At 36.0% G+C, this 22,703-nt stretch overlaps 1 protein-coding gene across 3 annotated transcripts in view; it reads right to left on the bottom strand.

The window, feature by feature from the left end:
• Positions 1–4,672: 4,672 nt before the first annotated feature.
• LOC145988495 (WD repeat and SOCS box-containing protein 1-like) overlaps positions 4,673–22,703 on the bottom strand; it is a 41,162-nt gene continuing 23,131 nt past the window's right edge. For all 3 annotated transcript variants that reach the window (XM_083123356.1, XM_083123358.1, XM_083123357.1), the window contains exons 7-10: positions 10,482–10,632; positions 9,029–9,164; positions 6,197–6,310; positions 4,673–5,025 (exon numbers count right to left, since the gene is read on the bottom strand). In XM_083123356.1, coding sequence (XP_082979482.1) covers positions 4,860–5,025; positions 6,197–6,310; positions 9,029–9,164; positions 10,482–10,632 — 567 coding nt within the window. In that variant the 3' untranslated portion in view covers positions 4,673–4,859. The remainder of the gene's footprint in view (positions 5,026–6,196; positions 6,311–9,028; positions 9,165–10,481; positions 10,633–22,703) is intronic.

Raw genomic sequence — 22,703 nt, 5'->3', positions numbered from 1 at the left:
CACATATATTCAATAACATCAATTGGTTTAACGACATGGATTTAAGAGGGAGTGATCATACCCCAATTTTCCTTTCTTTACCGGCTAATTTATCGACTACAAGCACAACTGTACCTCCGGTTCGTCGCTGGAAACGCGATTCCATAAACTGGGAAAATTTCCGCACTTCTTTCCTCCGTTTATATTATAGTGATGATTCAGCTTCAGTAAGGACCATTACATATACCCAATTCTTGCAAATGCTAACAATCGCACTCGATGACAGCGGAACGAGACAAAAGTTTTACTCTTTTGACCGTTTTCCAAAACTCTATTGGTGGAACCCAACCTGTGCCGCAATTAAAAAAAGAAAGAAAATATTAGCAAAATTATACGCCAGATATCCTATGCCGGATACCTGGCGAGAACTAAAGAATGCCCAGGCGATAGCGAAAAAAACATATATCAAAGCTAAACGTCAGGCATGGAAATCATATTGTCAGTCTCTTGACCTTAACGTGCCAATTAGTATAATTTGGCGGAAATTCAATTCTCTCCGACATCCCCATGTTTCCCATCCACGTCCAATTGATACTTCCTGGGAATCAGATTTTATGGATCTTCTCACCCCCCCATCCGTTCCTATGCCTTCCCCCTTTTATGACCGTGAACCTACCGAATTTACTGATGACTTCCCAGCTATTTCAGTTAAAGAACTAAAAAATATCCTTGATAAAATCAAATCCACGGCACCTGGCTATGATGGTATTACCTATGAAATTCTAAAGCACTTACCAGTTCAAGGGTTCGAAATTCTTGCTGCGATTTATAATTATGTATATCGCAGAGGAAAAATACCACGTGGCTGGACCCAACATATTGTGATACCTATTTTAAAACCAAACAAACCAACCATGCAAGCCTCTTCATATCGACCTATAGTTTTGATACCAGTTATGGCTAAACTATTCGAACGTACCCTCCAACATAGAATCGTTTGGACACTAGAAAAACGCCAATTTTTCCCATCCACACAATTAGGATTTCGCATCGGTCTTGGTAGTCAGGATGCTATTGCTACACTCACTGTTGCTATTCAAAATAGCCAACTCCTGAGACAATTTTGCTTCAGCTTATTTGTTGACATCGCTAAAGCATATGACTCCGTTGACATTTCAATATTATGCAATCTTCTTGATTCAATAAACATTCACCCGATTGTGGCTAAAATAGCTTGGAATCTATATCAGGAACGTATTCTGGTCTCATAATGATGTGAAGGGCCCGAGACTGGTTCGGAGCGGAATACCACAGGGCTCCCCTCTGAGTCCCCTCCTATTTAACATTTACACCAAATATATACATCAAATACCAAGGACCACTCACAACATCATTCAATATGCTGACGATTTTTGTTTTTATCAAAGTACATCAGACACCACACAAGGAATTTTAGAATTGCGCAACCTGATTCATACTCTACGTGTTCAATTATTATCTCGCGGTTTATCTTTTTCTGCCGAGAAATCAAAAATTATAATATTTAACCCTTATACATCAAACCGACATCCTAACAATCTGACACATATACTACAGATTCCGGTAGTATCTTCCTGTACTTACCTGGGGGTTTCCTTTGATAGAAAATTAGATTGGAAAGTCCATATTAACAAACTGCTAGCAAAAGGAAAACAAATAATCAATATTCTAAAAGGTTTGGCGAACACGAAATGGGGTGGACACCCCTCCATTATGACTTTGTTCTACAAAAATTGCTTTCGCTCTTTATTCGAGTATTCGGCACCCGTTTATGGTGGGACGATTGATACTTGGGCCGATAAAATAGACATTTTACAGAGACAGGCACTCCGTGTTTGTCTAGGATTAATGAAATCTAGTCCAAATATTAGTGTCTACAACGAGAGCGCTGAACAGGCCCTTTCATTTAGACGCCAGTATTCTACTACGAAATTTCTATTTAAAATATGGGAAAGACACAACCATCCTTTCAATAAAGCATTTGCAATACAACGACAACTGGGTGAAACTTTACCCTTGGATAGATCATGTTCTAGATATTATTTTTTGTATTGTTACAACATAGATAGAGAAGCATATCACTTAAGTTACACTATAGAAAATCCCTTGATTTACACTTTGAGGATTCCTACCGAGTCACCTGTCAATGTCAATTATGTTGATTTCGGTCGACATGAATATTATAAAGAAATTTGGCCAGACTATGACTTCATATACACTGACGGATCAAAAGATGACGAACATGTCGGCTGCGCATTCTACGCACCCTGCCAAAACATAGTCAGACAATTCTCCTTACCGCAAGACATGTCCATATTTTCGGCAGAATGTTATGCCATACACCAGGCATTGCTCTATGCCCGTGGAGCGGGATTTAAAAAAACTCTAATTCTAACTGACGCAATGAGTGTTTTATTTACACTCGATCGTTGTGGAAAAGATGCATACCGCATGCCCATTCTCCCGTCCCTGATCTTACAAACTACATTAAATCTCCGCCAAAATGATCAACGAGTGCAATTTACGTACGTAAAAGCTCATAGCAATCTTAATATGTATCAGGATTTAGTGGACCAATACGCAAAAAAGGCAAAGAACACTCCTTTTCCTACTCCCTTTCGTTTATCCTATACTGATCTTCTACCCCGAGTTAAAATGAAACTTAATTCCCAATGGGAAGCTCGGGCACTTAATCAAATTGCAAATACGACCACTTATAAATGGTACGCAGAAAAAGTAGTCAGTCGATCCTGGTTTCATAAACTGAAACTTCCTCGTGAAGTGATAACTTTCACACTTCGCCTACGAACGGGACACGTTTGCACAAACGAACACCTAGCAAGACTGCATCAAAATCCCTCCCCTGCTTGTGATTGCGGAGAAAACAAACAAACGCCAGTTCATCTCTTCTTCCATTGCCCGTTAAGAAGCAAATACAGACACGCTCTTTTTAACTGTTTACACAGAGCCAAAATACCATTTCCCATATCCATACCATCCCTATTATCGTCTCCTTCACCGCGTACGATGTGGATATTATATAGTTTTGCCAGACAGAATGGTATTCAATTTTGAAATTTGTGTGTATGTTCAAGCTTCTGATCAGTACTAAAATACAGTGAAGTGTAATATTACAATATCTTTACGACCACAACTTACTATGACTTCGATTCAATGGTACTTCTGCTCACAAGTGTACTACATCGCAGACCTTTGACCAAAACTGCCATATACCCGGCGGTAAGGGTCACAAAGAAGAAGAAGTGGAAGCTGTGAATGTATCGCAAATCAAACTTGGATGTTTGGTATTCTGTGTGAAAGCTGATTCAGCTACCAAGCCAGTCTGTGAACTTCCTACTGTTTCCCAGTGAATATACATACACACTTACATAACAATCCAAGTTGTAAAAATTGTGGAGGTACTGTGGCCACTACTGTTTGACCAGCGATCCGAGAGCTCTCGAGTTTTCTGCGCATGACCGAAGTAGCCGAGTCCAGTCGTAAATTGCAGGAGTTTGCGGAGGCGCTTCTCTGAAACGCGAGCAGCGCGAGTGTCACGTGGGGGAAAGAAAGCAATGTTGCCAACCGGAGAATATTGACGCAAGATATTGGAAGTGCTATGGCCGTGGAGAGGCGTCTTTGCAAATGCTGGTCTTGAACGTAGCGCAAGTTCGGCATCTTTGACCCAACCTCAGAGGAAGTAGACCGGACCCGTATCGGGTTTCGGGCCACCACCATGGAGGTCTGGAAGGTGGGGGAAAGGGGGAGGGGCATGAAAAATGAAAGTCAACCAAAAATTATGTATTTCACACATATAATTTCATTTTAGCCACAATAATATGTGTTAATAATTGCATGATCACCATAAATTCAAATTTAAGCAATGTTTTTTTATGGAACTGTACTATTTTTGGAGAAAATGTGCCTTGTTTGCCCCACTGGAAAAAAATACCTTGTATAAGTGAAACTGCAATTCTTTACCCTACTATCCTTCTATTTTAAATTGTAAGAAGGACAAACGACATGATTGTGATACAAAACAAGTCCTTGTCACAATCCTTTACTTCTGTGCATGTCCCTCAGTTTTCGATACTTATGTTCTGGTGGATAAGCATCCTCGCAGATTGGTAACACTGTTCAACGTGCAACCCCGAACTGCGTTCTCCCGCCTGCCTACCTCTCACGAACTTCTTTTTTCTTGGCACTTTGCCAACTGGAGCTCTCGGATCGCTGGTCAAACAGTACATGACCCTTCGATATTGTCAATTCTTGTAAGGACACCCACATGGGAAGTACATGGGGGGTTGGTGGACGATTAATTTCCCCATGGGAAGCTCAAAAGAAGGCACATCAAAAGGAAGCAGCCTCAAACAAAAATGGGGCAACTCTGCACTAAGCTATCCCTAGTCCACTTGTTAGAAGTAAGGGAGGTAACGGTTGACTGTTTCAGATCAGATCCAACAAACAAATGTTTTAACCGTGTCCATTTCTGTAGCAGAAGTTGGCTTGGTAGTTCAGTGTCAGAATATTGCCACAGAATGCTAAAGACCTACGTTTGATCTCTGGTTCAGAGACAAAATTTTCATATCAACTGATGCATGGTACAAATTCGTTACGCAATACCTGTTAAGAAAATTTAAAAAAACAATTTTTGCAGATAAAGTTTATTGATATTTAAAAAACAAAGTACAAAAAAGATGTAAACAAAAGAAAAAGAGTTTATGCTACTGGGTTTAGTTAAGCATTAAAAATAAAAATTAACCAAAATACAAAAAATAGTGGACAATGTAAAGAATTTTATTTTGGTAACGGATAACTGGTTCTCAGCTGTATCGTATCTTTCACAGCCATATTTTGTACTTGAGGTAGTCTTTCAGTCTGAGAGGAATGTCGGCCTCATCTATTTCTGGTGTTTTCATGTACTTCCTCACTGTCAAGCGCGACAGGTGAAGCAGGCTGGGAAATGCCTTTGGTGTGCTGTAGAAAGTCACATTGCCATCAGATGAACTAGAAGGGGAAAAAAAAGAATAATGCTTATTATTGTTACAGTTCTTCATTCACTGTTTTCCTGTACTATGTTAACTCACTTCAACAAATTTGCTTTCACCTATCTGCTTTAAATTTCTCATGTCATTTTCCTGCCATTACTGTTTCTTGTCCATTATATTCTTCCATTATTTACTTCACGTTGCCTCCATCATATCCTACTATGCATTTGCCCAATCCTGTAGAAAGGTGACTATTTATGGATGACTACTATCTATCTGATATGAAAAGATATTGTAGTACACAGTATGCCTGTTTAAACAATCGAGGTCAACACAAAAGATTAGTTGATAAGAGTTGCATCGCTTCTCATTTGGCCAAAGTTTACTAAAAAAAAGATGAAATACTAAAAAACAAGACATCACTCCCTTATGAAATTATTGAGCATGTAAGAACCCTTAACCACCATAGCAAAATGAAAATATTTCACCTAGTCTCGTTTCTAGTAACGACACAAAAGGGGGGATTCATAAATAAATTTATAAATACAGAGAAAACTAGTACTCGCTTACGGATAAAAGGGAGTACTAGTTTTCTCCGTATTTATATACTACCGCGTCTCTCATTTCTCAATTATGAATAAATTTATGTTGTTATTTTTCAAAGACTGTGATTTCTGTTTACACATATTCCAATCAGTAGTCATCTGACTGCCATGCAAGAAACCTGGTTTCAATTTCTGCAGAGCTTTTCTGGCACAATGCAGTGCTCGGGAGATTTCTTTGCTTAGCTTTTTTTTTACGTTATCTACTGCTTGCAAACAACAAAAATAAATTTACAGATGTGTGATATTTGTTTAGGAAAGACAACTTTTTATTGTATCTTTCCCAGTTTGCATCACTTTTCTGTCACACTGATCCCATACCATCGATAGGAATTAAAATAGATGCTACCCCGGGGCGAATCCAATGATAATTAAATAAAACTGATGAATGACACTCACAATGAACACGCATGCAAAACATTAGGTGGCAGAACAGCCTCAGCCTGAACCTCGCCTTTCAATAAGTACTTATTGTACTTATTGCACTCAACCATGACACAGCTCAAGGATAAACAAGAGATCAAATGTGTACAAACTATGGTTTAATGTAGGTACAGCAAGTACTATTCAATACACTAAAAAACTTACCCAACAGCCAGGCACCGTCCTGAAGGTGCAAATCTGCAGCAGATCATCTCATCATCTCTTGTAGCAATGACCTCTGGATCGATATCTCCCATAAGATTCCACATGCGCACAAAGCTGCAAAAGTAAGAATGAAAATAAATAAATGCTAGCCAGGCATGATATATTTAATACAAGGATTGAAGAAAGTATTCCATAAGAACTTTGCAGTTCTTGGAATTCAGGAAATAAACAAAAGGTGGAGAACCAAATAGTATATTTTATACACTTGAAAAACTCAACAACAGCCAATTTTGAAAGTTCCAACTTTGTGTATTCTTTGTGTATTATTGGGGTGACAAAGTGTATTATAAAAAAAGGTAATACGAGGGTAAGTTCAAAAGTGTTGCACCCTGCATATGTGCATCCGTTAGGATGGCATGATCACACTATTTTGCACACTGCATGTGTTGCATCAGTTGTGCTGAACAATTGTGCCATGAAATGGAAGAAAAAGATTCAGGTCAGATTTCACATAGCGACCAGCAGTCCTACATTGCACATGAAGTGAATATTTTGGTCACTTCAGTTTACAGAATAATGACTGACACATTACAGAAGAGGAAACTCGCTGCCAACTGGGTTCTTCTTCATCTGTCTACAGAGCAGAAAGCAAATCACAAGAGAATCGCAGAACAGAAAGAGCAGTTTCTGAACAGGATTTTGTTGGCATAAATGAAACGTGGATACGACATTCTGAGCCAGGACTGCCAGTCTCCTCGCAACAATTGAAGGTGAAGCTGATGCTGCTTGCCTGCCAGACTTTGATGTCTTCTCCAAACTGAAGCAACCACACCGTGGGAAACATTTTGGTACAACTGAAGAAGCTTCTGGATGCCCAAATGTTGGAGAACTGTGATAAGGAACATTGAAGTTTACATTGAAGACTTTTAAAGTATTTTTTTAAAATATTTTTTTTTTTTCAATTTAATCTTACAGTGTGCAAAACTAATTAGAAATTGAGGAGAGAGATAGTAAGGGAAAGAGTGAGAGAAAATAAAGACAAACGGAGAAAGAGAAAAAACAGAGAAAGACAAAAAAGAGAGAAATACAGACTTTGCTCCTACTATTCTGCCAAATAAAATTTCCTGACTTTCCAGGTCATCCAAGTATTTTGAAATACATTTCCAGACCACTTTGGAATGTTTTAACTTACTATAACTCTTCTTTACAGCACATGTGCAAAAGTTACCCCATGGGCTGTGTCTGGCCCATAGAGGCCTCATTCAGTCAGCCTGGTTAATAATTACAGTGGAACCCCTATTTTACATTTTTCCACGTTATACATTGAATCTTTATGGTCCCAACATTGCAAAATGTTATAAAATTTTCCTCAATTTTACATTTTCCCGCATTTTAAGTTTTTTCAGCTTGGTCCCCTGAAAAACGTAAAATTGAGGTTTCACTGTATCATTAATATTTATGACAGTTTCTCTGAAATCTTGGGGCTATTCAGGCATAAGTTTGGCAACTTTGTGTGCCTCAAAATTGTTGTCATCCTCCACTAAGTGAACCAAACTGACTGGTTCAAGGATGCTTGCATTCTGCCAATTCCACCTATGCAAGGGACGAGAATATAATTTCAAGTCTAACTGATGCAGCTCATTCAATGGTTGGACGAATTACTGAAAAGGTTTGCATCATTTTCATGAAATCGAAAACTCTTATCACCGCCAATTAAAGAATTCCTGCTACAAGTGGAAACAGAGGAGGAAGATCTTGCTTCTATACTGAAGTAAGGTGGTTGAGCATGGGGGACACACTTCAATGATTCTGCAATCCTAAAAATGATGTACATGAAAGGAAAATTTTGCGAAAGAGCAAGGTGACAGAGTGTCAGCGTGACCTTACCTTTCATGTGGATACTAGTAACAGTCACTTGAATGTTCTGGAATCAAAGTTAAAACTGGTTCATGAATTTTATGGACATGCTAAGTCCTTTCAGTGAAAACTTTCACTACAGTAAAATCCAATCAGAAACAACAATACCCTTCATTCTCAAACACCATCATAGTGAAATAAGTCTTCCTGCAAATTTACTTTATTCGTAAGGTTACTGGCAGATCCGAGTGAAGAATTTTATTCCAGAATAATCTCTATATGGAGGAAGAGAGTTTCAATATATTCTCAATGGCATTCGATATTGATGTGAGTAATGTTCCAGAACATTTGCGAATGAAAGTTATTGGGCTTCAGGACAAACTGGCTTTGATAGGAGTGGTGTAGGACAGTGGCCACATTAAATATTTATCCATGTGAAAAGTATCCTAACATGTCTTGTTTTCTGCAAGAGGAAAATGCCATTGTTTCGAAGTACTTATCTGAATGAACATGAAACCCAAAGAAAAAAGTTAGGATAGCTGACTTCAAACTCTAAAACTGCCTCCATGTTCAAACAGCAAGTGTAGCACCAAATATTGACTGCCTTGTCCAGAACATGAAGAATGAAGTTCCCATTAAGATTGCAAGTAATGTGGATACATTATTATTCTGTGCACGATTTTCATGTTATTGTTCAATGGAAATTTTCTACAGTATTTGGAAAAGAAGGAAAGTGGCATGCTCTTGAAGTTATACAATGTCACAAATGGCTCATGTTCTCATCAGCTCCTCTGTACCTGGCCCTCAGCCTGCTCCAAGTTGCACATGCCTTAAATTATGACTTTACAAATACAAAACACCTGTTGTACCAAATTGGTGTTTACAAAAATGCATATTCAATATTTCTTTCCCATATTTAGAAAGGATGGTGAAGATTCTAGGAACACCACAGAGTTGATTAATCAGTTTACTTACCCATCATCGGCAACGCTTGCTAGGAAACTCCCATTCTTGCAAAATGATACACCTCTAACCCAGGCACCATTCACACCGGAAGCAAAGATCAGTCTTGGAGGTGGATAAATATGGCACATCACTCGGACAATTGACCCTGCAACAAGAGCAAAGACAATCATTGGTTGTCAACACTAAGCACCTTTTCATATCTACATTAGGGCTCAAATGAGGCCATTTCTAACAGATAATATCAATATTCTTATACAAGGTCTCCGAAAAGTTCAGCACCATGGGCCAAATCACAGTGTTTGTTCAACATGTTCTCCACTGGGTTCCACACAGGTCTGTAGGTGAACTGAAAACGTTGTTGAGCACATGGAAACAAAATCTGTGGCTACAGCATGGTATTCATCCTCGATCCTGGTGTGGAGGTGGCCAGATCATGAATCTACATGCTGTACACTCAAGATTTCAGATAATCCCAGAATGCAAGTCAACACATTCAAATCGGGCAAGCATGGGGACCCATTCAACGGGTTCTTTGTGACCAACCCAGTGTTCTGGAAAGTGGAATCCAGTCAGTCTCATAAAACCTAGTCAATTTTATCATTCAAGCCTCTGGTGCAGGACTTTCTGGACACACTGTAGATTCTTGCTAAATAGGAGGTAGAAAAGTTTAACTAGTGAAGGATGTTTCAAAAGTCTCATTCAAATTTTGATCGCTTATAACAAAGAACATGGGACAGATATTCACATTGGGCTTTCTGCATTGCAACAATTCATCTACTGAAATAATTTTTAAATACCTTTGACTGCCAGTTCACTTTGTACAGTGAATCATAGTTAATGATAAGTCAGATTGAATAATTTTTCCAGAATGCTAATTTTCTGAGCAAAAATGGGATAAAAGCCACTCAAGGTTCATAATTCATAAGATTTCTCACTGCAGTCATACTAACCCATTGCAACCAGTAGGAGTCATGTGTAAGAAATGACAATTTTATTAGTGAAGTGATTAGTGGCTTATAATCTTGGTTGGCAACACTAGCAGCACAGAATTTAAGATGCAGATGCCATGTCACCTGTGTTTGATTGTTAGTGTTGCGAATGAAGATTATATGCCACCGAGGCTGTTTCTCCAATGTACAATTAAGGCTAAGTTAGCACATAACTGGTAGTTCGTGAAAATTTCAGTTTACCAATGTAGTTAGCTCATAAGTGAGATGGCGATTTACCTTAACCCCCACTCCTTCTTGCTGTTACCAGTTTAACTGGAAGTTGCAAAACAACATGGCTGCCTCATGGAGCTGTCAAAGTTCCATGGTCGACAACTTAACGAAAGTATATACTTTACACTGTACAAGTATGTACTTTCTACTGATAACTGTCTATTCAATTTTCTAAGTGTCACAATGATAAATCAGCATTATGCTGTACAAATGGTATGATATAACTAAACGCATTGACCTACCTGTATATGTATCCCATATAATGACTCTGGAATCCCATGATGCTGTAGCGAGAAGGGCGCTATCTGGCGAGAAGTCGCAGGAAACCACGTTGTGGTGGTGGCCATCAAGCTTGCACTGCAGTTTGTAAGTCTCAGTGTTCCAAATTAAAGCCTGAAAGAAAATGCTATTTTGAAACTCTGCTCACTACACACTGAAAGGTGAATATGTACGATGAACATACTTTTGTGGTGACTTTTGCGGCCATGAAATATCTTTGAAGCTTTTCATTCGACAGAGACAAAGCAATGAAATATAGTTCAACTTATTCCGCATCAGTTTCCTATACCAATGTGCATAGTATATGCACTATGTCTATTTACCTATTTCACAGAAATTTCCTTTTTTATTTAGGTTAATCACAATGAAGTTAGGGTATGGCCAATCACAAAGCAACACCATACCCTGGCCAGGTATAAAATCCAGCACCTCTTTGGTGCATAATCTTGAGAAAATCACTCAATATGCTTGAATCATGACATTAGTGATACATCTTGAGAGATTCCTTCCAATACCAAATTTAAATGAATTATGAGTTTGCATGTACATTAGAATATGACAATGTGGTAAATCAAATTGAGGTCAACCCACGATCTTGTTACTGAAGATTCCAGGTTGAAGACCTAGCGGAGCATTGTAAGCGTTCCATCAAATATAAACAAGAGTATTACAATGTAACTTTATGATGCCAATCTACAAACGAGTGTTTAATTGTGTTATGACTACAGTATTTGTAAAGCAATCACTTAATAAATAATTTCTCCAGAGTAAGGTTTTAAAATTACATTATACTTCCAACACTTATCAGTTATCTAGATGGAGATCATCTTTCACTGAATTCAAGACATTATTTCCACCTAGACTAAAGTGCTAATTACAAATAATCCCGACAAAATAATAATGCATAGAGTAAGATTAACCTTGCAGCCTTTGCTCATATTACGTTGGTCTTCTCAAGTTAGTTTGATGGGGAATACATCGGTGCCCTTGCAATATATACCTGGCCCACTCTTTACGAGCATCCACAAAATTGTTACAAGTGGATCTTGGAAATTTAATACAGCAATTTAATCAATTTCAAATTGAAGTGTACAACATAATATATTTTTTCTATGAAACAGCCACGGAAGTATTTCAGTGAAGGCTTACAGTCAACCACATCATATGTTCTCATCCAAACATTAATTAAAAAGTTGGTATTTTACACCATGTGTTGTCAACATATTAAAAACAAGATCAAATCACAACATGTACCTTGTTTTGTCTTCCAAACTTTTGAACCAACCTCTGTCTTTTTCAGTAATGGGAAAAAGAATGAGCTACGGAAGGGTTCAAACATGATGAAAATAGTTGAAGCTAACATATTTTCAAAGTAGCTGCAAATAACAGCAGAGAGCTTCAGAGAAATGATCAGGACATCACAAGTTTTTGCTTTTCAATTCCCTTTAACTATTTTAACCATGTTTAACCCTTCCACGACTCATTCTTCTCTCCCTTCCCTGAAGGAGAACAGAGATCGGCCCAAAAACTCAGGGAGGACAAAACACCGTACACGTTACGATGTTATTTTGTTTTTTATAAAACCAAACACTAATTTGATTTTTTTTTCTCTTGCACAGTAATTTCAATATAAAAGTTATTTCAGACTATGATTCAAGAACTTCAATTTGCCGTATATATGCCTTCATATCCTTTAAATAATACAATAGATGCTAAATCCAAAATAAGATAAAATTACTTATGACTCTTGACGTTGATATATCCTAGTGCCTTTTACTATGTTCGTTAATGCTTTTGGCATAATTAAAGCAAGCAATTTCAATTGGCAGGCCAGGAGAGACCTAAGGCAATAGCCTGGTTAACAGACTTGTAGGAAGGCAAAGGTGGAAGATGAACCTCGAAGGAAATTAACAAGGATGGTATAAAACTCTACAGGTATAACTAAATGTCCAGGTTAAGTGGATTAATTTGACCCAGTTGTGATGGCGACACAGGCAGGGAAAGAAATACTGTGGGAGACAAAATCAGAATTCCAGGTGGCCATGCCTTTGCTTGAATGAGCTTCAATGCAAGGGACGTGAATTTGCTGTCTCGGTAACACGGCTCTCCGGTGTGTACCATGCTAACTAACTCTAGTCTTCTTAAAGCCCAAGGTTTATGGCTGCAGCAACAAGCCTTCCATCTGTCCTATCCTGGGCAAGATCAATCCAATCTTTTCCATCCTTACCAATTTCCTTTAGGTCCATCTCAACGTTATCCCTCCATCTTCGTCTTCCTACAGGTCCCTTACCATCAGGTTTCCCAACGAGAATCCTGTAAACTCTTGTTTCCTCTCCCATTTGTGCCACATGGCCCATCCACCTAAGTCCACGTGTACCATGCATATGGGTTAATCAGCCATCAGCTGTATAGTTAGTACAGATAACACAAGTTTAGTTATTTTAAAGATACCATTCAACGTACTATGCCAGCAAACCAGCCTAAGCTTGGACTTGAACCCAGAACATTCAGTAGCAGAGGTTATTCAAAATGTTCAACTTGGGAGTGTAAGTTTACAACAAAATTAGATCTTTTTGAAAACAGTTTGGGGAGTTAATGCAGTTTAACCTTTCTTTAGATGCATATAACTCAACTAGCATGAGTCATCCTTTTGACAAACAAATTCATGAAAATATATCTCCCAAACAAAATGTGGATTGATGGATAAATAATCAAGCAACATAAGGCATACGAGCAATTTTAGTAGCAGAGTCAGATTTATATCCAGCATCTGATAAAAGCATGGTCTGGCCGTACTTGGTACACCCACAGTCACATACAATGAACTTACAAAAACATCCCAATGCCATTTGAAATGCCAAAACATTAATTTCAACCCATATTAACTTTCTCTTATTTTGGACATGAAGCAGTTCTCTAGGTACTGAGCATTTATCAAGTATTGAAGGTGCAGGGAAATTTGTTATATTTGATCTCAACTGATATTTTGGCCACAATGTCCAGTTTTCAATAAAGTTCTGAAAAGGCAATTTTTTATGCAATTTTTATAACTTTTTGTCTGCCGAAACAATGCTTCTTAACAAGCAGTGTCACAGTTTGTAGCCTGTGGATTGTATATTGTATAATTTTCTGTAGTGACAAGAAAGATTCAAACAAAGAACATTTCTAATGGAAAAATAATGATATTAAGTCAGATTCTACACAGTTTTGTTTGCAATGTTTTAACAACAGTATGTATTCAGTGTTAAATATATATTTTTCTTAAAAGCTTGCATAATCACCATTTTATATTACAAAATAAAATAATCAATCATTTGAAAGTAAACTTTTTTTAGAACTGAATGATATGTTTGTATAAGATTGTTTGTTTGATTTAGTTTAAGGTTGCCTTTCTGCCACTTTAGGCTAATCATGATGATGGGAATGAATGGTGATGTGATGAAATTGATGAACTGACAATCACATACATGGACATCCCCTCCCCTCTCATCACCAGATGGGCAACAAACTTATTCATTTAAAAATAAGAAATTCAACAATTTGATAAAGAGTTTTAAAATTTTAAAAATGTATTAAATACTTTTAAAATTTTAGGAAAATTTCCTCCAGTGTCATGCACCTAATTCGAGGTTCATAAAAAATTTAGAACTGGGAAAATTATTCTGCCCGTTCAATGTGAATATACTGCGCATAAAATTTACTCATTCTGCTTTTTTATGAAACTTTATTCATTTTTGTAAATACTGTAGATGGTGGATTAATTGTACTTGAGGTATACGAGTATAACTAATAAATATGTGTCTTTCACAAGTGTAAATCTATGCATTTAACAAATGGATGACACCTATGCATGGTGATTATCAATAACTAATACTTGATTAATATTTCTTTCAATGGTCTGTAACTCATTGTTACAATGCACGTATCTTATTATTTTCATGAATGACTTTCAAAGTATATAATCTCTATCTTCTAAAGAAACAGTCATATTTACTTCCACCACATACATATTAATAAAGGATATGAATATATCATTTCAGTACTATAGCAATCTTGCTGCACTATCAGTTATTATGTCATTAAGGATCGGATACAGTGGAAGCCCAATTTTATGTTTCTGGGTTTTATATTTCCCCCCATTATACGTTCAATCAAAATGTTATAAAATTTCCTCATATTTCAAGTTTTTTCACCTTGGTCCCCTAAAAAAAAGTAAAACTCGAGGTTCCACATATAATTAATCCAATCTGAATTTTTCTAAAGACAAAAAATATGGAAGAAAATTTAAAAAATCTACAAAACTTCTTTTACAGAAATTAAGTCATGGTGTATATATATCACTAGAAACAATTATAATTTGTATTTCTAAATCGAAAAGAATAGCTGTAAAGCATTTTTTGCTGAAAAAAAATATTACTGCATTCAGAATTATGGTGATGGATGCCAATTTGTTCCTTACGTTATGCAAGTATCAGAAAAATGGTGGTCATCAACTCTGACAATCAACCGAGGGAATACACGTAAACCCTTTCCCATCTTTTGTCATCTCTCCTTCGCATGATTCACTTTGGCCCTCACATGGTTAGAAGTGTAAGCGATGTAAGCATGAAGACAGCCTTTTTTCTTCATCTATTTATAATATTCTCCACAGACTGACTAATAGAAACCCTGAATTTTCTAGAGGTGCGACTGTTCTGCAGGCAAAGAAATTGGTACATCTTCTCCTGCATATTCAGTTTCTGTGAGCAAGGTGTCTTGTGTGTCACAAATAGGAAAATAAGTGCGATGGCATGGCAGTGCAACAAATCTGAAGTTCCTATCAATCTCCCAGAATGTTTTGAGGTACACCACATAAACATCAATTTGAAATATTCTGTACTCTAAGAATAGTTATTTTTCTCAATTAATGTGAAGTTTGATGTCAATATACTCAGTAATATCATCTTTATGAAGTATTCAAGAAAGTACCTAGCACAAAACATTTAAATTTTGGTGTAAAAAAACTGTTGGTGGTGAAAATGTATAAGTGAATGGGTTGAGAGAATTGCTTTCACATGCTCATGTACGTAAGAAAATATTGCTATTATTTTTAATTAAATCTTATTTATATCTCAAATTAATTATTTTCTTGTATGTACGAATTGTTTGCATTGTAGAATTATATTTTCTTGTAGAATACATGCTCCCTTCATCAGACATTATTCTTAGTTTGATTAATGTTACCTCAAAAATTGTTTATGTGCTTGTAAGAACCATAAACTTAAAGACAAACATATGATTTTTTGTTGGAGAAAATAAACCATGATGCAAGCATGTTTATTGTGTTCAACATAATGTAAATTTCAATATAGCACATTCAGAACTGCATACTATAATTCATAAAAGTGATACAAATCAAAATAGAAAGCTAACCTAACAGTTCTTTCGCCAAAATGATGACAATGCTTGTCACCTCCTTGGATTCCCTCAACCTTACTCTTTTGCAGGTTGGAGTTAAGACACTACTTTTCTGATAATACACAACATAACGAATAAAATGACACTAACGGGTCAATCCATATCAAGTGGTACAGAAAAAGAAATATTGGCTGCTTGACTATTTTTTAAAAAGTATATATTTTGTGTGATGTGGGTCTCACATGTTGACAGTTCAGAACCAATTTTATTTTTACTATCACCGATTTCAATAAGGCGGACATTCTTTTTATCATGGTGTGAGTCATTTTCTCCATTCGTAAGCATCAGTGGTAACTTTTTTATCTCAGCTCTGGTAACTCCTAGGACAATGGGACAAAATCTGTGATGTTGAGCACATTACAGGCTACAATTATATTTGTGTATAATATTCTAAATATTATTCCTTCAAAATATATTCTAATCATGGCTGGGAGTGTTCTGCACTGTTACCAAGTATAAACTTTAATGTAGGACGACACAGTGCAAGAAACCGAAAATTATTCTACACGGAGAGGTCAAGGGTCAACACGCATAGGTTTTCACCTGCAGTGTGCATGCAGGACACTGTCAATGAACTATTAAAAACTGTAGACTTCGATATGTTCACAGACTTGCGTACTGTGCTGAAAAAAAAAGATAATCACAACAATAAGTTCATAAATTGATGTAAATATTGTGTACACAGACGTTCATACTTCCATTTATTCTTTTTTTTTCTCTCTCTCTCTTGTTATATATTCACAGTGTATTATGTTCAACATAATTGGGAAATGTATCCTGTGCTGAACAAATAAATAATAATAATAATGTCAAAATTGTGTATCGTAATTGCTCAAAATGTCATTTTCGGATATTTGTCTTAGGGGGAAGGCAGTTTGTTAAACACTTTCTTCTATGTTTCCAATTACCTGTGTACCAATAGTGTATGTCAAAATTATTTGAAGCTTGAGACTTTAATAATATTTTTTTCTACAGGGTCATAAAGATGTCTTTTTGTTAAGAAATTCCAAGTACAGGGTTAAATATCTCTGGTGGGCAGTTGTTTAAAAATCTGAAATTTGTACACAATACACCCCTGTGAGATAAGTAACTTCAGTTAAAATTTTGAGTTTGAGATTCAATTGGTTTAATAGTTATGGTGATGCAAAACTCATGAAAAATTCAATAATTCTCAATAAATAAGCTATGCCTAATTTCATTTCTTATTAACATATTTTGTGTTAAAATTCTTCAAACTGTAAACAACATTACAATCCTGAACTGGATCTGCAATAAAGTATATATACGAGGGCATGCTGAAAAGTAATGCCTCATTTTTTTGTTACTGTGTAAACACATTTTGGATTTTGAGCAACCATGCATTGTACTTATCAGACTTCGCTGCTTCTTCATTGAAGGTTTCAAACTTCTATAGCCAGGGAGTGCCAAACTATAACAAGGAAAATGGTAGCAATGTCGGTGGAGTGTCTGAAACAGCATGTAGTGATCGAAATTCTAACTGCACAAAATGTGTTCCCAATTGACATTCATCTGAGAATGAAGGCTTTTTATGGGAGTGAATGTGTAGATGTCAGTACTGTTGAGACATTGGGTTGTTCATGTTGGTAATGAAAACATCAGCTGAAGAACTCTCAACGTATGTGATAGAATGGGTCGATGAACTCAACAGAAAATTAAGCTCTGAGAAAAGACTGTCTACCATGAAAGCAAAGATAGGGAAGATTTCAGCTGCTTTAGGAAGAAATTTTGAGAGGTCATTTCAGAGTGTAATGGAAAACCCTGAAGAAAATGTGAATTCCATAGATGAGTTGAGGAACTGATCAATGAACTCAAAGTCCATGAGTTTTATGAGTTCTTCAGCTGGGGTTTTCATTACGAGCATGAACAACCTAACGTCACGAAGTACTGACATCTACACATTCATTCCCATAAAAACCCTTCATTCTCAGATGAATGTCAATTGGGGCACATTTTCTGCGGTTAGAATCTCTATCACCTCACACCGTTTCAGGCACTGCACCGACATTGCTACAATTTTCCTTCAGCACCCCTGACAATAGAAGTTTGAAACCTTCAATGGAGAAGCGGCAAAGTCTGATAAGTACAATGCATGGTTGCTCAAAATACAAAATGCGTTTACACAGTAACAAAAAAAAAAAAAGAGGTATTACTTTTCAGCATGCCCTCGTATATATATTTTATTGCAGATCTAGTTCAGGATTGTAATGTTGTTCACTTACATTCCAAATTACAGTTTTCAGAATTTTAACACAAGAATAAGAAATGAAATTAGGCATACCTTATTTAATGCAAATTATTGAATTTTTATATTGTGTTACATGACTGTATCTATTAAACCAATTGAATCTCAAACTCAAAATTTTAACTGAAGTTACTTATCATAGAGTATTGTATTGCTTAAAAATTTAAGATTTTTAAACAACTGCCCACCAGAGTTATTTAACACTGAACTTGGAATTTCTTAACAAAAAATGCATATTTAGGACCCTGTAGAGAAAAAATTATTAAAGTCTCAAGCTTCAAATAATTTTGACACACACTATTGGTACACAGGTAATTGAAAAAAAAAAACAAGTGTTTAACAAACTGCCTTCCTCCTAAAGCAAATATCCGAAAATGATATTTTGAGTGATTACGATACACAATTTTGAACTTAAAATTTGTTATGAAGGAATAACATTTAGAATATTAATTGTAGCCTGTAATGTGCTCAACATCACAGATTTTGTCCCATTGTCCTAGGAGTTACCAGAGCTGAGATAAAAAAGTCACCACTGATGCTTACGAATGGAGAAAATGACGCACGCCATGATAAAAAAAATGTCTGCCATGTTGAAATCAGTGATAGTAAAAATAAAATAACAGTGGTTCTGAACTGTCAACATGTGAGGCTCACATCACACAAAATATATACTTTTTTTAAAAATGGTCAAGCAACCAGTGTTGTACCACTTGATATGGATTGATCGTAATTGCTATCACAAAGATTGCATGTAAAATGCAATTACAAAATTCACTAAGAAGTCTGTCTGCACAATATTCATGATGTTCTTATAACAGATACTTGGTGATATTTTGAAAAATTAAAATTGAGAAAAACAAGTTTTTTCCATGAAGACAATGATGCAAATAATAGCATTTCATGTACATTAATGGAAGATAATATATTTCACAACAATGCACAAGCATTGTTCTACACTAACACAATTAAATAGCTTTTAATTTCACTTGTGGCTCACACAGAGTTCAAAATTGGAAAAAAATATATGCTGTGGATAAAAAAATATCACTTCGACATACACTTTGTAAAAAAACAAAACATGAAAAAAGCACATAAATTTTCAACAAAATCATTTCAAGTAAGCATACCGTCAGAAAAAACCATTAACAGAGTTAATACTTGCTGGAAAGTGTGCACAGTTCTCGATCGACTGTGGCAACAGCCTTGCTCAACCTGTGGAGGAGACAGACGTGAAGGCAAAATGATCTACAAGTAACAAACGCTAAAGAGCACAAAAATAACAGAAGCACATGACAGCGAAAGAATAGCATGGTCGTTCTGCAGTGCAGAATGCAATCAATTCAAGATTCATATTCCAAGCAATGTTTTCAAGAAATTCTAGCATAATGCATCTATGTTTCGTGTCTAACAAAGATGAGTTTCAAAGCATTGATAGCATAATATATCATGGATTATCCAGTAGTACCTAGGCTGTGTATATGCACATGTAATATCTAGCATTTTAAAAACAAAAAAGTCTCCAATTTTAATGCACGCTATCCTTCAAGGATATGATAAAAAAAAGAATAACACTAAACTTGAAGAGAACAGATCTGACTTAACATATTACCTTTTGAGAATTGTGATTTGTACATAAAAATTAATATATAGCTTTCTTTATACTCTTGACGTTTCTATGCTACAAATATATCAAACATCAAGAATACAGTAAAATTAATATTGTTCATACATACAAATCAAAGTTTAGAAAATGAACATTGAGGGAATACTGGAAAATTAAAGAGATTTATTTTATGCATCACTAGAAATGCATATTTTGTGGTAAATAAAAAACTCAAAATTCTGTGAACACAATGTTGCAATAATGACAAATGAATTAATTCATGTTGACATGTATATTCAAATTACTCAGCTCTTCAATAAACCTGATACCTGAATGCAAGACAGGCACAAAAATTAATAGAATCTCAAGAGCACATTTGCTAAATACGAATGGAATTTAGACATTGTGGTGAATAAAATCTTTAATTTGGAAACTTTACACTTTTAACACAAATAAAAATTTCCAGTTTCACCCTAATTTCAACTTTTGCCACTGAAATATGAGGGTGGATCATTAATTATTGCACGACAATTTCTTTCTGCGACGTTATTGTGGCTGGGACGTTGAAATTTTACAGACTTATAGTTTGAAGTTCGCGCTAGAGACGTCATTTGTTCGATCAGGTATAACTCGTCAACGTGTGAAGAGCAAAGAGCTGTAGTTAGTTTTTTCTGTTGTTTTTTTGTGAGCAAAAGTACAAAACCCTAGTGAAATTCACAGGGAAATGGTGGGTGTGAATGGGGAAGACTGTTTGGACTGTAGCAACATCTTCAGGTGGTGCACATCCTTTCAAGGAGGCCGTGTGAACCTTGTTGACTCATCACATTCCAGGCAAACAATAACAGCTGCAATGGAACAGAATGTTACAGCCATTGAGCAGGTAATTCTCAACAACCGGCAGATCCATCTGAGAACCTTGTCAGAGCAGTTCAACATTTCTTATGGTACAGTATGCGATATTGTGAATGACAAACTGAATTTTCGTAGGTGGCCAACGCTTCAATCCCAATGAAGAAGTGCAATCAGTTGTGCACAGATGGTTGTATTCCCAAATCAGCGAGTTCTATGAACAGGGTATATTGAAACTAGTGCCACGATGGGGAAAATGTGTTGAAAGACTTGGCTCCTAGGACGAAAAGTAGCTAAAAGATGTGGTTTCATTGTGTATAATTTATCTTGTCTTACCTATTAAACTTTTTTTTAAAAAAAATGGTTGTGCAATACTTAATGATCCATCCTCGTAGTATGCTGCAGGAATTTGCATAACTTGTGAAATAATGCAAACTTGGTAAAGAGACGAGTCTGGAAGTTAACAGCAAGTTTAATGATTTAGAGTTTATTTTGCAACATTTTAGGACTGAAATTTCATGATTTCTACCATAATCAAACCTGGGACCATTCACATCAAAGGCAAGAGTGCTAAATCTTGACAATTAACAATTAACTTACTACAATTTTTCATTTTTGTTATTTAACATCTCTTTTTTACCACTTTTCATTAATCAGAATGCTGACATGAATCAGATGAAATTAGGAAACAATACTTGCACACGAACACCATGCTCAATTGAGAACCTTTGGTGGCAAGATTACGCTCGGCCATAGAGGCAGCTGTGAACTGAGTAATTTCAATATATATCATGAATTAACTCATTTGGCTGTCAGAGTCTTAATATTTGTGCAAAGAAAGCACAAAAAATTTCAAATTAAAATTTATACTCTGCAGAAGTAACTAATCGGAGGAAGAAAAAAAAATCACATAGTAAGAAAAAGTTTTAAAGTAAGTAAAAATACATATAAAAATTGTAGAGGCTGAAATATATCAATTATAAACATGGATGTTTTCTTTTTCTTATGATGATAATACCCTGTAGAAATGGAAGTATGGAATAATTCTTCAAAATATGCATAAGTATGCTTTCAGCTAGATATTACATGTACACATCTGCATACGTGGCACTTGACCGATACAAATTTCATGACAGATTTCACTATTTAGTACATTACTAAACTATCATTGAAAGAACACTACTTCAAATATTTTAAAAAATTGCATTACGGGATATGGTAGAAGATACAGTTGTAAACTGTGCAAAATGTTGCTATTGATTTTTAAATGAGAAACAATAGGTTGCAACGCAACAACACATTCACTGTACTAACTACATTGCACCTAGACAACATTTGGATGCGACTTGTAGCACAAGAATGAATGTACTGTTTACATCAATCGCCACATTTAACATTGTAAACTGGCATATAGATAGGCCCTGTCCTATGCATAGGTATAGCTACAGTGGAACCCTGATTTTACATTCCTGCATTTTACCTTTTCCCCCATTATACATTCAATCTTGATGGTCCAAACATAGCAAAATGCTATAAATATTCCTAGATTTTTACATTTTCCCACATTTTAAATTTTTTCAGCTTGATCCCCTGAAAAACGTAAAATCAAGGTTCCAGTGTTTTGGTATTACACCCACAGAGAGAGAGAAAAAGAGACAAGAGAATGAGGAAAAAGAGAGAGAGAGAGAGAGAGAGAGAGAGAGAGAGAGAGAGAGAGAGAGAGAAAAGAGAAGAGAAAGGTAGACTATGAGAAAAAGAGAGATACTGGCTTCATACAATAAATTTCGTTCAAAGGTCCACATTCAAATTTATTAGCCTTGTGCACAAACTATTGCCAAATCAGGAAGATAAGCATTTCACTGCCTAAAAAACAAATTAGTAAAATTTTTCCAATACTTCAATAATGTACTAAACATGGCAGTGTATTATGATATTCATCTTCCACTAAAAATCAAATAGTGGAACTTCATTAGTTCACTACAAAAGCAAGTTCCGGTTTCAATGAATCTATAC

The sequence above is a fragment of the Lepisma saccharinum genome, chromosome 6 (genome assembly GCF_977018435.1).
Source record: "Lepisma saccharinum chromosome 6, izLepSacc3.1, whole genome shotgun sequence".
In the NCBI taxonomy this organism is placed as follows: domain Eukaryota; kingdom Metazoa; phylum Arthropoda; class Insecta; order Zygentoma; family Lepismatidae; genus Lepisma; species Lepisma saccharinum.
The sequence above is the reverse complement of the archived record's forward strand: the minus strand, read 5'-3'. Positions and strand labels throughout refer to the sequence as shown.